This window comes from Yarrowia lipolytica, chromosome 1E (genome assembly GCF_001761485.1).
Source record: "Yarrowia lipolytica chromosome 1E, complete sequence".
NCBI classification, from domain to species: domain Eukaryota; kingdom Fungi; phylum Ascomycota; class Dipodascomycetes; order Dipodascales; genus Yarrowia; species Yarrowia lipolytica.
In genome coordinates, this window is record NC_090774.1 from 2604923 (window position 1) to 2619280 (window position 14358).

General features: G+C 49.4%; 4 protein-coding genes and 2 non-coding genes across 6 annotated transcripts; 3 read left to right on the forward strand and 3 right to left on the reverse strand.

Moving 5' to 3' along the window:
- Positions 1 to 1499: 1499 nt before the first annotated feature.
- YALI1_E26076g (uncharacterized protein) lies at positions 1500 to 2714 on the reverse strand (the record flags this gene model as incomplete). Its single annotated transcript, XM_504255.3, has 1 exon — positions 1500 to 2714. The coding sequence occupies one exon, from the start codon at positions 2712 to 2714 to the stop codon at positions 1500 to 1502; it is 1215 nt and encodes a 404-aa protein (XP_504255.3).
- A 1801-nt stretch (positions 2715 to 4515) lies between these two features.
- On the forward strand, positions 4516 to 5028 carry YALI1_E26094g (uncharacterized protein; the record flags this gene model as incomplete). The annotated part of the gene is made up of 1 exon (XM_504256.3): positions 4516 to 5028. One exon carries the CDS (start codon positions 4516 to 4518, stop codon positions 5026 to 5028), a length of 513 nt encoding a protein of 170 aa, XP_504256.3.
- Positions 5029 to 6498: 1470 nt separating this feature from the next.
- YALI1_E26115r lies at positions 6499 to 6572 on the reverse strand. Its single transcript has one exon. It is a non-coding gene; the product is annotated as a tRNA-Ala (tRNA).
- A 356-nt stretch (positions 6573 to 6928) lies between these two features.
- YALI1_E26118g (uncharacterized protein) lies at positions 6929 to 7693 on the forward strand (the record flags this gene model as incomplete). Its single annotated transcript, XM_504257.3, has 1 exon — positions 6929 to 7693. The coding sequence occupies one exon, from the start codon at positions 6929 to 6931 to the stop codon at positions 7691 to 7693; it is 765 nt and encodes a 254-aa protein (XP_504257.1).
- A 399-nt stretch (positions 7694 to 8092) lies between these two features.
- On the forward strand, positions 8093 to 8181 carry YALI1_E26130r. Its single transcript has one exon. It is a non-coding gene; the product is annotated as a tRNA-Tyr (tRNA).
- A 149-nt stretch (positions 8182 to 8330) lies between these two features.
- YALI1_E26181g (uncharacterized protein) lies at positions 8331 to 13624 on the reverse strand (the record flags this gene model as incomplete). The annotated part of the gene is made up of 2 exons (XM_504258.3): positions 8331 to 13218; positions 13413 to 13624. The coding sequence occupies 2 exons, from the start codon at positions 13622 to 13624 to the stop codon at positions 8331 to 8333; spliced, it is 5100 nt and encodes a 1699-aa protein (XP_504258.3).
- Positions 13625 to 14358: the final 734 nt, after the last annotated feature.

Genomic DNA, 14358 nt, shown 5'->3' on the forward strand with positions numbered 1-14358 from the left:
ACATCGGAGCTTCTAGCCAGCCTCCGTCTGTGTTGATCTCCGTTTCTGGAACTATACAGTGTCGAACCTTCGAATCTCGCATTTTCAGCCTCGCGAGCATAAGTCTGTGAAGATCATGTTGATCAACGGCAGTTTATTGTCGTGTGTGAGGTGACTAACTCATTACAAATCTCCTTAATCTATAAATAGGATCCTACCATTTATTCTTGCGTCTCTTTAATCTGATCGAGCACATTACACTTACATTCGAACACCCTTGCAGCGCGTCACAAATGCAGTAGAGTTTGCATTTTCTTGCATGCATACATGATCTGATAAAGATCGCAGCCCAAATGGGAATAGCAACGTGGAGAGTGAGACATTTGTTTGTTTACGGTCGGGATTGAGCCGTTTCCAAGACAGTCTAGTCAATGGGGGGTTGGTATTTCAGTCATTATTCATGACCTACTGACAGTATCTGAAGTAGCTACTCTATAGCATGTTCTAGTTATACCACCAGCTATAGATACCACCGGGACACGTGCTACGTCCTGTACATACATCCAGACTATAGTTCTCGGGTATACCGACAGTAAACTCGCAAGGCGTGTCTCAATTGACTTTTTGGCTCTGAAACGGCATTGATGCCCTATCGTTGTACCCTTGGCAGACTCCTTTAGTGCTCGTCCATGTATGATAACACCGATAGCTCCCGAAGAGGAAGGCTATGAAGTTTTTATACCGAGTCTTCCGTCAACTTGACGGAGACTGCAACATAATATCGTACAGCCCACAAGCTCTCACTATACGCTGCCACGGAAGGATTCACCAACTTTTTCCAACTCAAAAAAAAACTCTCCAGTGCATCGCAAACTCATTTGACCCCGTCAGGTTCGCTTCTCGTACTCCAACTTTGATGACGACCTCAAACGTACACGGATGTCTCTAAGTTGCTGGGAACAAATGAGTTGCATGTCTTGGTCTTACACCAGCTCAATAATGTCCACCAACTTCTCGGCAAGAATTTCGGCAGTATTTCTCAACATGGAGACACTTCCCTTCTGGGTATTTTGCATGGCATGCCAAGGGTCAGTAGGGACCCGTCTGGAATGAACGCTTATTTCTGCCGTTTTGAATCATGTCATGGACGTACGAGTACCAGGCACGGTACTTACTGAATCGTGTCTTGCATACCTCGAAAAGTGCTATCTCTCACGCAGAGGCATATACGTTATTGAACAGTTAATTGTCGTCCAGTCAACTGCGACATGACCATTAATCACTTAATTAATAGCTCTGCATTATATCGCTCATCGGCCTTGCTACGACTGAACTTCCACTAAAACCGTATTGTATTAGCTACTACATACTGTAGTAGCAAGAATCTGTTGGGTCCCGCAGTCTAAACGTCCAATGATTGGATAAAATGAGATGGTTTTAATAAATCACCAGAGCCGGGAGCTTCTTCCATTCTCGCTCGCTTTTCATGTATCAATAAATATTCAGAACAAGTATATCCATTAGTTGTCGGTGTAACTTGGCTGTCCGTAAACGTCATTTGGGTCAGGAGTCTTTCTCTGCCGTTGCTGCTGCTGCTGTGGCTGCTGTTGTGGCTGAGGCTGTGGCTGAGGCTGCGGAGGAGGGGAGAAATTGCTTGGCCAGAAAGGCATTGGTGGCATTCCTGGAGGCATCGGTGGCATAGGAGGCATCCCAGGCATGTTGAATTTATAGGCGGGGTTGAAAGGAGGGAATGTGAAGGGGAACTGTTGCTGACCTATATTCTGTCCCTGTGATGCTTGCGTCTGAGGCTCTCCTGGAGCCGGGGGTTGAGGCTGCTTGGGTAGAGGAGGCTGCGATGGGTTGTTTGGGTCGTACAATGAAGGGTTCATCTGGCCCATCAGCTGTTGCCGGAGTTGATACTGCAGCATGAATTGTTGCTGCTGCAACTGCTTTCGCTTCTCGCGCTGTTTCTTCGACAACCGTTTCTTCTTCGGAGGCACATCTCCGTCTTCCTCCGGGTCGTCCTGGTCGTCCAGGTCGTCCTGTTCCCTCACTTCCCCATCAGGAGCATGGTCTGAGTACTGAGGCTGCTGCTGAGGAGACTGGGTAGTGGGAGCCTTTGGACTGGGTGTTGGTGACGATGGCAGAGAAATAACCTTGGTTGCAGTAGCCTCTCGAACAATCATACAGTCGTCGTCTCCGTACATGGGCTGATCTGCCTGAGTAAATGACGATGTGGCAGGGGGAGCTGGGGCAGAGGCAGCATTTCCACTTCTCACATCGCTAGTAGCAGCTGGTGTAGCAGAAGAGGCAACCGTGACTCCTGTGGTACAGGTACTTGGGCCAGAAACATTTGTCATGGCAGCACTTGGAGTAACCACATTACCTCCTCCAGCCGCCTCCACTTGGAGAACCAGTTTGCTCTGGACCCCTGACAAGTCAAAGGCAGCTCTCAGCTTGTCATTATCTTCGTCCTTGGCCTTCTCGCTTAAAAACTCGTCATTCAACAGGTCGAATCGCCCATGTTTTGCCATCTGTAGCTTGTCTCGAGTGGTATCTCTGTCCCTCTGCAGCCGCCTTTCGATCACAAACCGCTTGTATCGCTGTTGAAACTGCGCCAAAGCCGGTGGCAGGTCGGCAGCGTCCATCGTCAACAGCTTGGCGTCTTCGGCGTGCTTCACAAGGGTATCTCGAAGACCGATCACCTTTTTCGCCTCGTCTTCAAAGTCGTACATTTGGAGTCGTGTGAATCGTCTAGGTGCGTATGTTCAAGCGTCGTATGTGTCGGTTCGAACGAACGTCTATCTTCTTTCTGTGTAGTGTGCCTGGTGTACTTGTACCTATATCGTGTTCTGTGCAGTTGCGTTGGTGATGATCTGCAGGATAAATTTCTACAGACATGCAGGCCGAAGATGTGGGGTGCCATGACACGTATAACTGGACTGGTAGACATGGTAGACGCTAAACAAAACCATCCGTATGTAGATCAGGATCCGGGGGTTTGATTTCCGTTTTCAAAAAGCAATTCCTGTTAATATTCATTCCAATCTCCATGTGGTGCTGACTAATCCAACGCTAGTACCCACTGATGACGCGATAGCACTCGCTGAGTTACGAAACCGATGTCATTCGAATCCCTTTGGAGTGTGCACTTTTGCTGTGGATATCATTTGTCTCTACTTGTACTTGTGCTTCTACCCGCACGGTCTGGCGCTCCATGCTACCTATTCGACCGCTCTCTTCTCTCGTGTGACTCATGTCGGAAAGCTGTCGTATGCTCGTTGAATGAGATGATAATATCATATGTACACTATAATGACTTGTATCGTATTATGCATGGCGAAGACGTGCCCTTGCCACCGAGATGTTTCCTCTGAATGTCTTCGCTCTCCAGGTTTCGGAGCAAATTCTATTTCTCCGACATTTTTTTGTGTTTGCTACTATCACAACTAAGTTTGACTCGTTTCGGTTGTTGGGAGCGCCTACCTCTACCAAGTGAGTAATGAAGGGTCTTGATGCGGCTGGGGACAGTGAGCAACCGTGGCTGGTGGCGATCCATGGGGTGTACGAGACCCGTGCAGTATAGACCGTCGCGTACCAACGTCTCGTTGACAGTACTGTCCAAGACCTCTCGCTCGTCTACCTCTTGGCGTCATTCCATTCCTGACACGGCTCAGGGGGGAAAGAATCCAGACCAATTCGTGGTGCATGCCGTGTACACACTCACACTGCTGCTGTATGTGCGTTAGTGGCTGATGCACCATTGTAGCTGGAGAGCTATGCTACGGCATTTTCGATGCCAGAGAAGAAAGCTAGAAAGAGGCACGTCCATACTGTACACCATGTGTCGTACAGCGTGTTGGCAGCCATGTTTCCAAATGAGACCCGAGCATTCGCACCACCTCCCCAAGACTAAAAAGGAAAGTGCAAACATTCCTCCCGTTCTGGACGTCGGCGCCATGTGGACAAACATGCGGCCCCGAAACTCTGGTGCAACCGCAAACTCTGATGATTATCTAGATAATCTTCGGACAAAGAGCTGTCTCCCCAATTCCGCCAAGCCTATAGAATAGAGTGTGGCCTAGACTCCTAGACTCCTAGTAGTCCCAGACCTACACGGAGTAGGTTTTGTACCGAAATGCGACATTTGGAGAGACCACAAAACAACTTTGGCTTGGAAGGACCGCTTTTGGAGATAACTGAGCAGTTCGAATCACTTCATTGACGGGGCTTGAAAGAGGTGGCAAGAAATGCTTTGCTTTCCAACTCCCCATACATATCTTGTGCACATTCAGCTACAGGATTGCCACAGTACATGTACGCCCATCAGATAATTTTGTCCAAAATAGGCTGGTGAAAAATGCTAACTCTAGTGGTCTGCAGCATACCAAACTCTGATGGAAATGATAATTTCGGGGCTGCCGTCGGTCTTTCTTGGCACCTCTGATGCCCCGGTTCCAGCTAATATATAAACCACCTCTTTCTCCTCCCATCAACTCACAATCAACCGTCTTCACTCGTTAATCCCCATTCACAATGTCCAAGTTCTCCGTTGCCGCCATTGCCGCCATCCTGGCCACCGCCGCTGTTGCCGCCCCCTCTCCCCAGGACACTGCCACCTACCAGTGCCATGCCACCTGTGGTAACATGATTCTGGACGCCCGAAAGTGCGCCCAGGGCGACTCTTACGACAAGGACTGTCTGTGTGACAACGGAACTCCTTTCCAGTCTGCCCTTGACCCCTGCCTGGACTGTGGCTCTACCCTCTGGAGCGACTACGGCAAGTTCCTCGAGCCCCCTCTTGCCTTCTGTGGATTCCCCACTCAGCCCAAGCAGCAGAACGCCTCCGCCGCCTCCTCCGCTGCCCCCGCTTCCTCCGCCGCTGCTGAGTCCTCCGCTGCTCCTCAGTCTTCTGCCGCTGCTGAGACCTCTGCTGCTCCCCAGTCCTCTGCTGCTCCTCAGTCTTCTGCCGCTGCTGAGACCTCTGCTGCTCCCCAGTCCTCTGCTGCTCCCCAGTCTTCTGCTGCCGCCGCCTCTTCTGCCCGCTGAGTTCCAAGCCGCTTCTTCTGCTGCTCCCGCCTCTTCTGCCGCTTCAGTCCAAGCCGCCTCTTCTGCCCCGCCTCTTCTGCCGCCTCCAAGACCGCTGAGAAGCCCGCTGCCTCCTCTGCTGCTGCCGAGTCCAAGCCCGCTGCCTCTTCCGGCGCTGCCCAGGCCTCTTCCTCCGGCTCTGCTCCCCCCCAGGCCAACGCTGGCTCCAAGGCCTCTTACGCCGTCGGTGTTGCCGGTGCTGCCCTCGTTGCTGCTCTCATCTAAGATGCCCAGTAACATCTAATCTGGCCTGCTAGCACGGTGGTGCCTATGTAACGACGTAATGATAACTCTTAATTAATGCCTGTAAGTGTACCCATTTTCTGATCTTCAGTACACTCTTCTCTTGCAAAGTAGTTTCGGAACCTTGGAAGTGGCTGAGGCCGACCAAATTGATCACATTGAACAAATTGAGTTGCAAACCGAATCGTTCAATGTGAGTAGTCGAGCGATCCTTTAACGGATTGGCAATGCCGAGGTCTCAATATACCAACTCATATCCTGTACTTGTACCGGTACTTGTAGCCTATACTCCTTATAGACACTGAATGTACTGTACTCATACAAGCTGCGAATCCCTCACTCATAGCACCACCACTACTGTCACTCTCGTACCACTTGTCACATTCTTGAGTCATAGCTACTGAAACAAGGAAAAAAGAAAAAAACAATATCGTACAGGCGGTAGTATCATGTGCAAACTCAATTGATCTCTTTTCAAAGCGCTAGTTTATCAGATTGGCCCACATGGTGTTAGGCAAAGGCGCAACTCTAACTTAACCGCACGTAGCAGTGCAAGTACGAACCATAACTTTTGCTCAGTCTCGTTCTCTGCAACTCTGCAACAAAGAGGGAGGTGCCAAAGTTGCACTAACGTTAGCCACGGAACCAAAACAAAACGCGGTGTCGACCAGTGGTCGTGTTTTGAAATTGCAGATGTCCCCAATAGGTGACCATACCAATGAACACAGTGTATCAACTGCTCTCGTAACAGTAGGTAGTCAAAAGCCCTGTACGAGTATGTACTGTATGAGTACCGAACAGTCGGGATTCCACTTGAATTAAGCCGACAAAGGTTGTTACTTGTAGAGAAGACACAGCCAACAGAAGCTGTCAACAGAATGTACTCCTGGATAGATCTGATATCGGTACAGTATGTAATTACATACAGGATCTGAAGAGTGACATTGACATTGGAACAAGAGCAGTGTTTCCGAATCGAATATCTCTTTCTCTCTGTGCGCTACAGTGTGTGTACATCAGATAATGCTCATTCGTATTGTGTATCCCCCATACTGGTCTCATACCAGTACATACTCATCTGCAGTAGAAGTAAACCTACTTGCACCGTACTTACTCGTATATTTCATGCGACAAAAACTAACCTACCGATACCGGCGTGCTTAGCCGCATATTAATGTATGCAAAAAATGGACGACACCGGAATCGAACCGGGGACCTCGCGCATGCTAAGCGCATGTGATAACCAACTACACCAGACGCCCTGAAGTTAAAAACTTTCTAATTATGGCCGTCACAATTCGATTTCAGTTCATTAAAGTTTTATATAAAGCTTATCCTGTAATTATCTCAACTTGGTCTTTTCGATTTTAGCACTATTGCTGGTCTCGTTCCGAGTCAGAATGCTTAAGTCTAGACTCTTCCTACTTAAAGATCCTTCGTCTTCACCTCATATTTTCTCTGTTTCTGCGTGTTTAACTACTGAACCACCAGATGACATCTCTGAGAAATATAACTGAAAACCTGAAACTGTAATGGAGATAACCCCTCAGCCTCGGAGTTATAACTATTGACGAGCTCTGGTTACACCCTCCAATCACTCTCATTATACTCCTCGACCATGGTCAGTGAAAGCTTCGAAGTCGCCCATGAGGCTCGTGTCAACCGTCTTCTTAATGCCTCTTCCAATGAGAGCAGAGAGGCTCTTTCGGACGATATCCTTACTCTGATGATCAAGGACGCTGCGGCCTCTCCGGGCCCCGTTGATGGTCCTCCTTCTGATCCCAAAGAAATGGCAGAGGCTTTTCTTAAAACAACGAAACGAGGTCCTCTACAACCGCGGCACTACGGTAGCAGGTTTACCAACGTGCCGGTCCTGCTGTACTTGCAGTTGGTATGGGAAGAGGTCAAGGAGTCCATGCCTCAGCTCGACCAGCATGGTCTGATTGACTTTTCAATCTTGGTTCTGGCGGAGTTAGTCCCTGAGGGCATGCGACAACACGTTACAAGACTGAAGTCTGATTCCTGGGTGGCTCTCAAAGCTAGAATCTGTACCATGTTTGAGCGCGAGGGAGTCGATACGGGGTCGGACTTTGTCTTTACAAACTACTTCAGCAACTGGAAACCGATTGAAGGCCCACTGTTTGTTTCCTGTGCTGCTCTCATGTCCGAACTACTAGCATGTCCCATGGGAATCCCAGGCCTAGCTCTACAAGTTGCTTGTGACCACTTGGCCAATGAGAAAAACTACCCCCAGCTGGCAAAAGACGCGGAGAGATACATCAAGGACCATGTGCCTAGAAACAAACAGAGCTTGGAGACCAACAGGGCCTTTGCTTCTTGCCTGGGGGAGTACGTGGGCAGAAAGCAGCGTGGTTTGAATTAGAGCGGTAGGCGGTTTCAGCCAGCCAGTGTCGGATGTAGAGCATTATATCATATATTTATAAGACTTTTGTGTATTAGAGACCCTACAGATACAAGAGTAACTATATCCACATGTTATTCATTTAAAACCAATTGTCCCCAGTCAACCTGGACAACCCAACGACCGTCCTACATCACAGAACAGGCCTAACATGAAAGCATGACCTAACATGACAGCATGTGTTCACCATATCGTGTCGCAACCCACATTAGGCTTTTGTGGGGACTTCTATCGGCCCTTGGTAACAAATTGACACTCACGTTTTGATATAGGATGTTCCAAAACAACTCAAAGCCTCGCCCGGAAAAAATTACCAAATTTGGATAGTGGACCCTACCTTGTCTAGAATTTCAAATTCCGCTCCCGGTGGCCAAGCTGGTTTAAGGCGCGAGACTGTAATGGTATAAATTGTAATCTTGAGATCGGGCGTTCGACTCGCCCCCGGGAGATTTTTTCAGCTACACTTTTTTGGACTTTTTTTGGACCACAGATAATCCCAATTCAACTACCAGTACACGTATCTCACTACACCCACTTCTCACACCAACAATTCATAATAACTTATATAACTTACACTTATGCAAAACTCGCTTGATTATCACTCCTCCATTCGCTCAAGCTCCTCATCAATGACGGTGTCCACGTATCCAGCCCGTTCGGCGCTGAAGGTGACTCCCATTCGGTCCTCCACGGCCTCTCGCAGCTGCCGTCGCGTCACGGTGTCCAAGTTGGCAGCCGCCAGAGTCTCCTTGACGGCGTTAGAAATGGTCAATTTCTGGTGGTCATCCAAATCAGCACCCAGAGCGTCACCCAAAGATCGAGACCGCTCATGGCCAAGCATGACGGACGACCGGCCACTCATCAGAGACATAGGAGTTGAGGTGGATCGAGTCATGGTCTTTCGCTTGTCGGCCATGGGATCATAGTATGATCCACGGTTACCGACAGATGGGTACATGGCGTAGTGACTGATGACGGACTTGGGACGCGCCTTTCGGCCCGTGTGAGTCGACTGAGCAGGCATAACACTGCCCTCATCAAAATCGCCTCCGAAACCAGACATGAGAGAAGTTGTTCGAGAGTGGTAGGCCTTCTCTGGCTCGTGGTTGAACCGGGCCTGTTCATCGGCAAAAGTCTGCATGTCGTAGCCAAACTCATCCATATACTCGTCTTCGTACTCGTCGTCGTTTCGGTAGATTTCAGACCGCTTCATTCCGTATCTGGAGTTGAGAACAATACGTCTCTCGGCTCCGGGAACACCAACTCGGTGAGCGTAGTCCGACCAGGTTTCGAGAGGCACGGAAGCTGGATCAAAGCCCGCATCGGCAACTGAAACAAGCTGCTTGCCTCCCTTCTCACCCACAACCACTCGAGTATTACCCCAAGAGAAATTATCCATGTTCCAGAAGGCGTAGATGGGCAGCAGGAAGGAGTGGATTGGGTAGGCTGCCACGTAGATAATCATCCAGCCAACATGCTCCCACTTTCTGTTGATGATGAAAATCAGGGCCTGCAGACCGTAAACTCCTCCAATCATGGCAAGAGAAATGATGGGAATGGCTCCGGTATGAGATGCCAACAGATAGATGAGATAGACGAGGTAGATGCACACAGAGGGCAGCATGAGAGTACCGATCAGATCGATGAACACCACAAATCGCATACCAAAGAAACAGAAACCACATAGATGGCTGAGTCGAAGCAGCTCCATCAGATTGTGAACAGTGGAGTTGATCCATCGTCGTCGCTGAGACAGAAGAATGGCAATGGACTCGGGGGCAGCAGTTTGGGCATGGGCGTCTGGTGTGAACTTGTATCGCATTTTAGGAAAGTACTTGGACATGAGGGTGGTCAGGTATCGATCTTCTCCGAGAGAGAACAAGTTCTTCTTGTGCAACGTGTCGACGTTGTTTTCGGCGTACTCTCTGATCACATCGTTGGAAATAATCAGAGGACGTCCTCGATCGGCAGTTCGAAGTCTGTACATACAGAAACATCCAGGAAGACAGGTGACAGAACCAAACAGAGACTCAAAAGCCTTGGCCAGATGATGCGAAATGTAATATTCGTACACCTGGATCATCGTTGTCCACGATTTTTGCTCGTTTTGAAGAGACGTTTCGCCACAGATACCGGCAATTCGAGAATCGTCTGCACAGCATGAAACCATTCGGTTCAGGGAGTCTTCAGAAACAGATGTATCAGCATCAACCATCATAATGTACTCATAGAGCTCAGGGTCGACACCAATAATGTTATTGATGTGTCGGAAGATTTCGAGCTCCAGAGGAGACATGGGGGCTTGGTAATGCACCTTGTTGAAGAACTTCATGAGCATGACCTGCGAGTCTCGCTTACCTCGGTTACCAGGCTTGGAAGTCTCAGATTCCTTGCCGACCTTCACAACAACAACATACGGAGCAATGTTACCCTCAAACTCGTACAGTCCAGAATACACCTTTCCATAATTGAGCTGCTGAGAACCCTCACCGACAGAGTGAAAAGCAAGAGCAGGTGGATTAACCTTGGGATCGACGCCAAAGATGTCAAGGACAATCTGAGGAGTGGTCTTGTCGTTACCATTACCCACAATCATACCGTCACAAATAACAAAAAGCAGCTTTCGTCGGTTGTCATACTTGAGGCAGGTAAGAGAGTCAATGGCGGCACGGAGGGCATCTTCGTCCTCAGTGTAGGCAGGAACCTGGCAAACCACAAACTTATCCTGCATGGAGGGCTGTCTGGATGAGCCAAAACGAACAGCAGAAACGAACTTGATGACAGTGACGGACGAAAGAAGACAAGCCATGGCCAGAAGAATGTAATTGGCAGCCTGACACCGTGCGGAGTCTCTGAAATCCAGCTTTCCGTGGTAAAAAGCGTTGTTGAAACAACTCATGTGGGTCATTTTATCAGCGTCCGGAAGATCCAAGTCCTTCCAAAGGTCTTTGACGTCGGTTCCAGCATTGTTCTGAATCATATCCTTGACTTCGGGAGCCAAAAAATCATACTTCTTGTACAGAGGAGACAGAGAGGGGTCGTTGATGGTCAGGGTATAGAAGTAGTTTGTAAAATCAAATATCTGATCACCCATCATGATCCACATTCGCTGCTGTTGTGTACCCTGCTTCTCCACATCCTTCTTGGCAACCACAAGATCTCCCTTGTAATACTGCTTGATCTTAGGGCCAAACTTGTCATTGTACCAGGTGTATTGATGCAGAGCCTGCCCCTCGGCAGGGACCTTCCACGAACCAGAGTAATGAATAGCCTGGGGAATCATGTTAACAGTGTTGTTATACCTCATCCACACATCCTCGTCCTCAACAAGTCCCTGACAGGCGACAGTGAGAGGAGGAGGGAAGTAGTCGGTGAGATCCTGGCCAGCAAAGTACATCATGTCGTCGGGATTGGTCTTCATGCCATTATCAGAATGCTGCTGTCTGTAGAACTTGGTCATATCATAAACAGAACCTCTAATACCAACGTAGTAATCATTCTCTCCCTGGTGAGTATGCAGCTCCTTGACGTTCCAAGCCTTGTCAAAGTTGGAACAAATGATTCGCTGTAGGAAGATCATGTAGAAGACAATACCCGCGTTGATCAGGAAAATGAAGGCGAAAATAACAAGTTTTTCTCGCCACGCCATTCGCACATCGGGTCGTTTCATTCGACCAATCCACTTGAGAAGAGGAGAGGGGATCCAGAAGGTGAGCAGCCACACAAACGCAACCCACATTCGTCGGTAACCTGAAGTCTTGACAACAACAGTGTCTGTCGTTCCAACAAGATATTCAGGATCAATTCCAAATTCTTGTGCGTCTCTGTACTTGCTGGGATCCATAAGACCCTGGTTCTCATAGCTGGGGTGGGGATAATCAGGATCATCAGAACCATAAGGACCCCCTGGAAGGCCTCCGTCAGGAACCATAGTGGTGATGTTGGGCTCCGCGGGGTGAAGATCTGCCTCGTGGGTATGCATTTCTCGCTCAGTAAGACCGCCTCCATAGTTGCCCATGTTGGCCATGGCAGGATTGACAATGTTGGGCATGTTCATTCCATGGCCGCCCATCTGGTCCATGTAAGAAGCTTGGTGCTGGTCGTATCCGTGGCCACCCATTCCCTGTCCAATGGCCTCCTCCAGGTGATTCCATGCCGGTTCACTCAACCACGCTCGATGTTGTCCCACAGCAAAGTCCGCAGGGCCCCATCCAAACGTGTCTGCCACCCAGCCCTGCAGAATCATGTAGTCCGAGGGAAAATGCAGAGTTGCGTACCTGTCGGCCAGCTCGTCAAATGCAAAGTCGGCCGTGTAGTCTCTACCAGACCGTTTTCGGATCCACTCCACAAGGGCCCAGTTTCGTACCTGCAGAGAGACGGTAGCTCCAGTCCACTTTTCCAGAATCTCACCCTTGGCGGTTGTGTTGACGGCCACGTTGATAATGTTCCAGATTCGCGAGGTGGTCAGCAACGAAGTCACGTCCAATATGTGCTCGGCAAAGTCGTCTCGAGCAAGAACAGAGAGATTTTCGTCGAGGAAGAAGCGGAAATTAGGGATTAGAAGCCGCTGCATCTGTTGCAGGTTGTGGATCTTTTCGCTATTCCAGGTGGAGAGCACCTTTGTGACGTTTTGAGGTGTTTTAACTACTCTGAAGCCTTCGTCGACCAGCTCTTTAGAAATACCAACCGAGTCGTCAAAAACAGATCGCAGAATGACAGATCGCTCGGAAGGCCCGCACTCGACAATGTTGACGAGCGCCACAATATCGTCTTCAGGCGATCCAGAGTCTCCGACAGGTGCCATATCCATACCCTCCAGAAACTGGTTGAGAAGTCCAACTACAGTTTTGATAAGGGCCACATAAGTCGACGCAATCACCTCATCTGTGGAGTGTTGCTCGAGAGTATCAGGAGACACGCCAATCAAAGCAGTTCCTTCTAGTTTATCAAACTCGTTGCCTTGTCCTAGTAGCAGCAGACCAGACAGTGTAGAGAGAATAGATCTGAGGTTCTGGCCCCTGATTCCACACTGTTTGAGCGAGTCTCTCCAGTCTGTGGCCAAGGCATGGTCGTCTGTGTGCTGCATGTACTCTGGAAGAGTGAATGTTCCTGAGGGCTTGAGAAGATTGTATTCGTCTGCTGGTTTGAGGGACAAGTGGTCGATTTCTGAGTCGGTGGCGGCCAATAGTAGATTGTAGAAAACGGTGAAGGCCCGGTTGTCCTTTTCGTGAGGCAGGTGTGTCAGCATTTTGACCGAGGACAGGGGCAGGTCTGACAGCATGATTCGAGTTTTGCACACGTTTCCGTCGGCGTCCAGAGAGACGCAGACAGACAGGCCATTGTGCAGCAGTGTGTCGACGTTTTCAGGTGTCTGGGCCGTCAGAAACGGCTCCAGCACGTTGAGGGCCGTGGCTGTCTGGGGCGGGATGTTGGGGAACTCTTGCAGACATGCCAGGAAAGAAGAGGGGGCTGACGGTATCGATGATCTGTGTTAGTGGCATTCAATAGGTGGTTTGGAGGTAGCATCAGGGAGAAGTAATGCTTCTTGCATCCAAACAGCTTTGTTGCGTTGAGGCAGTAGCATTGAAATTCAGGACGCAGGACGTATGGTCATGAAGACGTTCGCTCATGATGTAGTTCCTCTGCCAGAGCCGTGGCTCGTTCCGTCAGTTGTACTCACCCAATAAAAATACTCTGATCTTCGGAACGCTTCCAGGCGTGCTCCCACACGGAGTTGAGGAAATCGATGTCAATGTGGCCGTCAAGGACGAGCACCGAGGTGGAATCGATTCGAAGCGAACGATCTGCGGAGTTGTACTGCTGGTGTAGGGTGCCGAGCAGCGCCGAGGTCGATATTGGCACCGCGGCGGAAGACAGCGGAGGCACGTTCATCTTGGTGGCTTGCGTGTGTCGGGAAAGCTGTCCGTCTGAAGATGTCTACAGAATGAAGCTATTAGTGGAGCTACAGTACATACATACAGGTAGCCTCTCTCTTAAATGTGCGCTAAAAATAGTATGGTTTGAAACCAACCTTAGGTGGGAAAGAGGTAAACAGATGATTGGAAAAAGGTGGACTTAGTGTAGACATGTGTCAGTGGACATAAAATGAGGGACACAAGCTTCTTGAAAATCCTCAGCGCCTTTTGTCGTGGTGTTTTTCCACCCGGAAGCATTTCTACAAGAGCGTCAAATAGGGGGATGCAGCAAGTCCCAAGAATACAAAAATACCAACCTCATACAAGCACTTGTCCCACCCACGCACCCTTCATGCACCCTTGCACATGTCAGCCAATTGTGGTTATATATATAAGGCGGGCTATAGGCCACTTTGAGACGGTAGTGCCAGTGGGTGGCAGTCTGGTAGCGGCATTTTCCGCCCCACGGCTGATTATAGACTGCCACGGTTTCAAAAAGACTCAACATCCGCCTCTTTCGGCGTCTCTCTCGCCCGCAATATCTCTCACTGTACAGCCAGCAAACGGTATATTGATACATACAGGTAGGGCGGGTTTAGGCTGTAGGGAAAGGTGATGAGCCAGCCTCGTGCAAGGGGGGACGTGAAAAGAGCGACCTACGAAACCACCAGTTGGGATGGAAACAAACACAAAAAGCTCACTTTCAAGGAC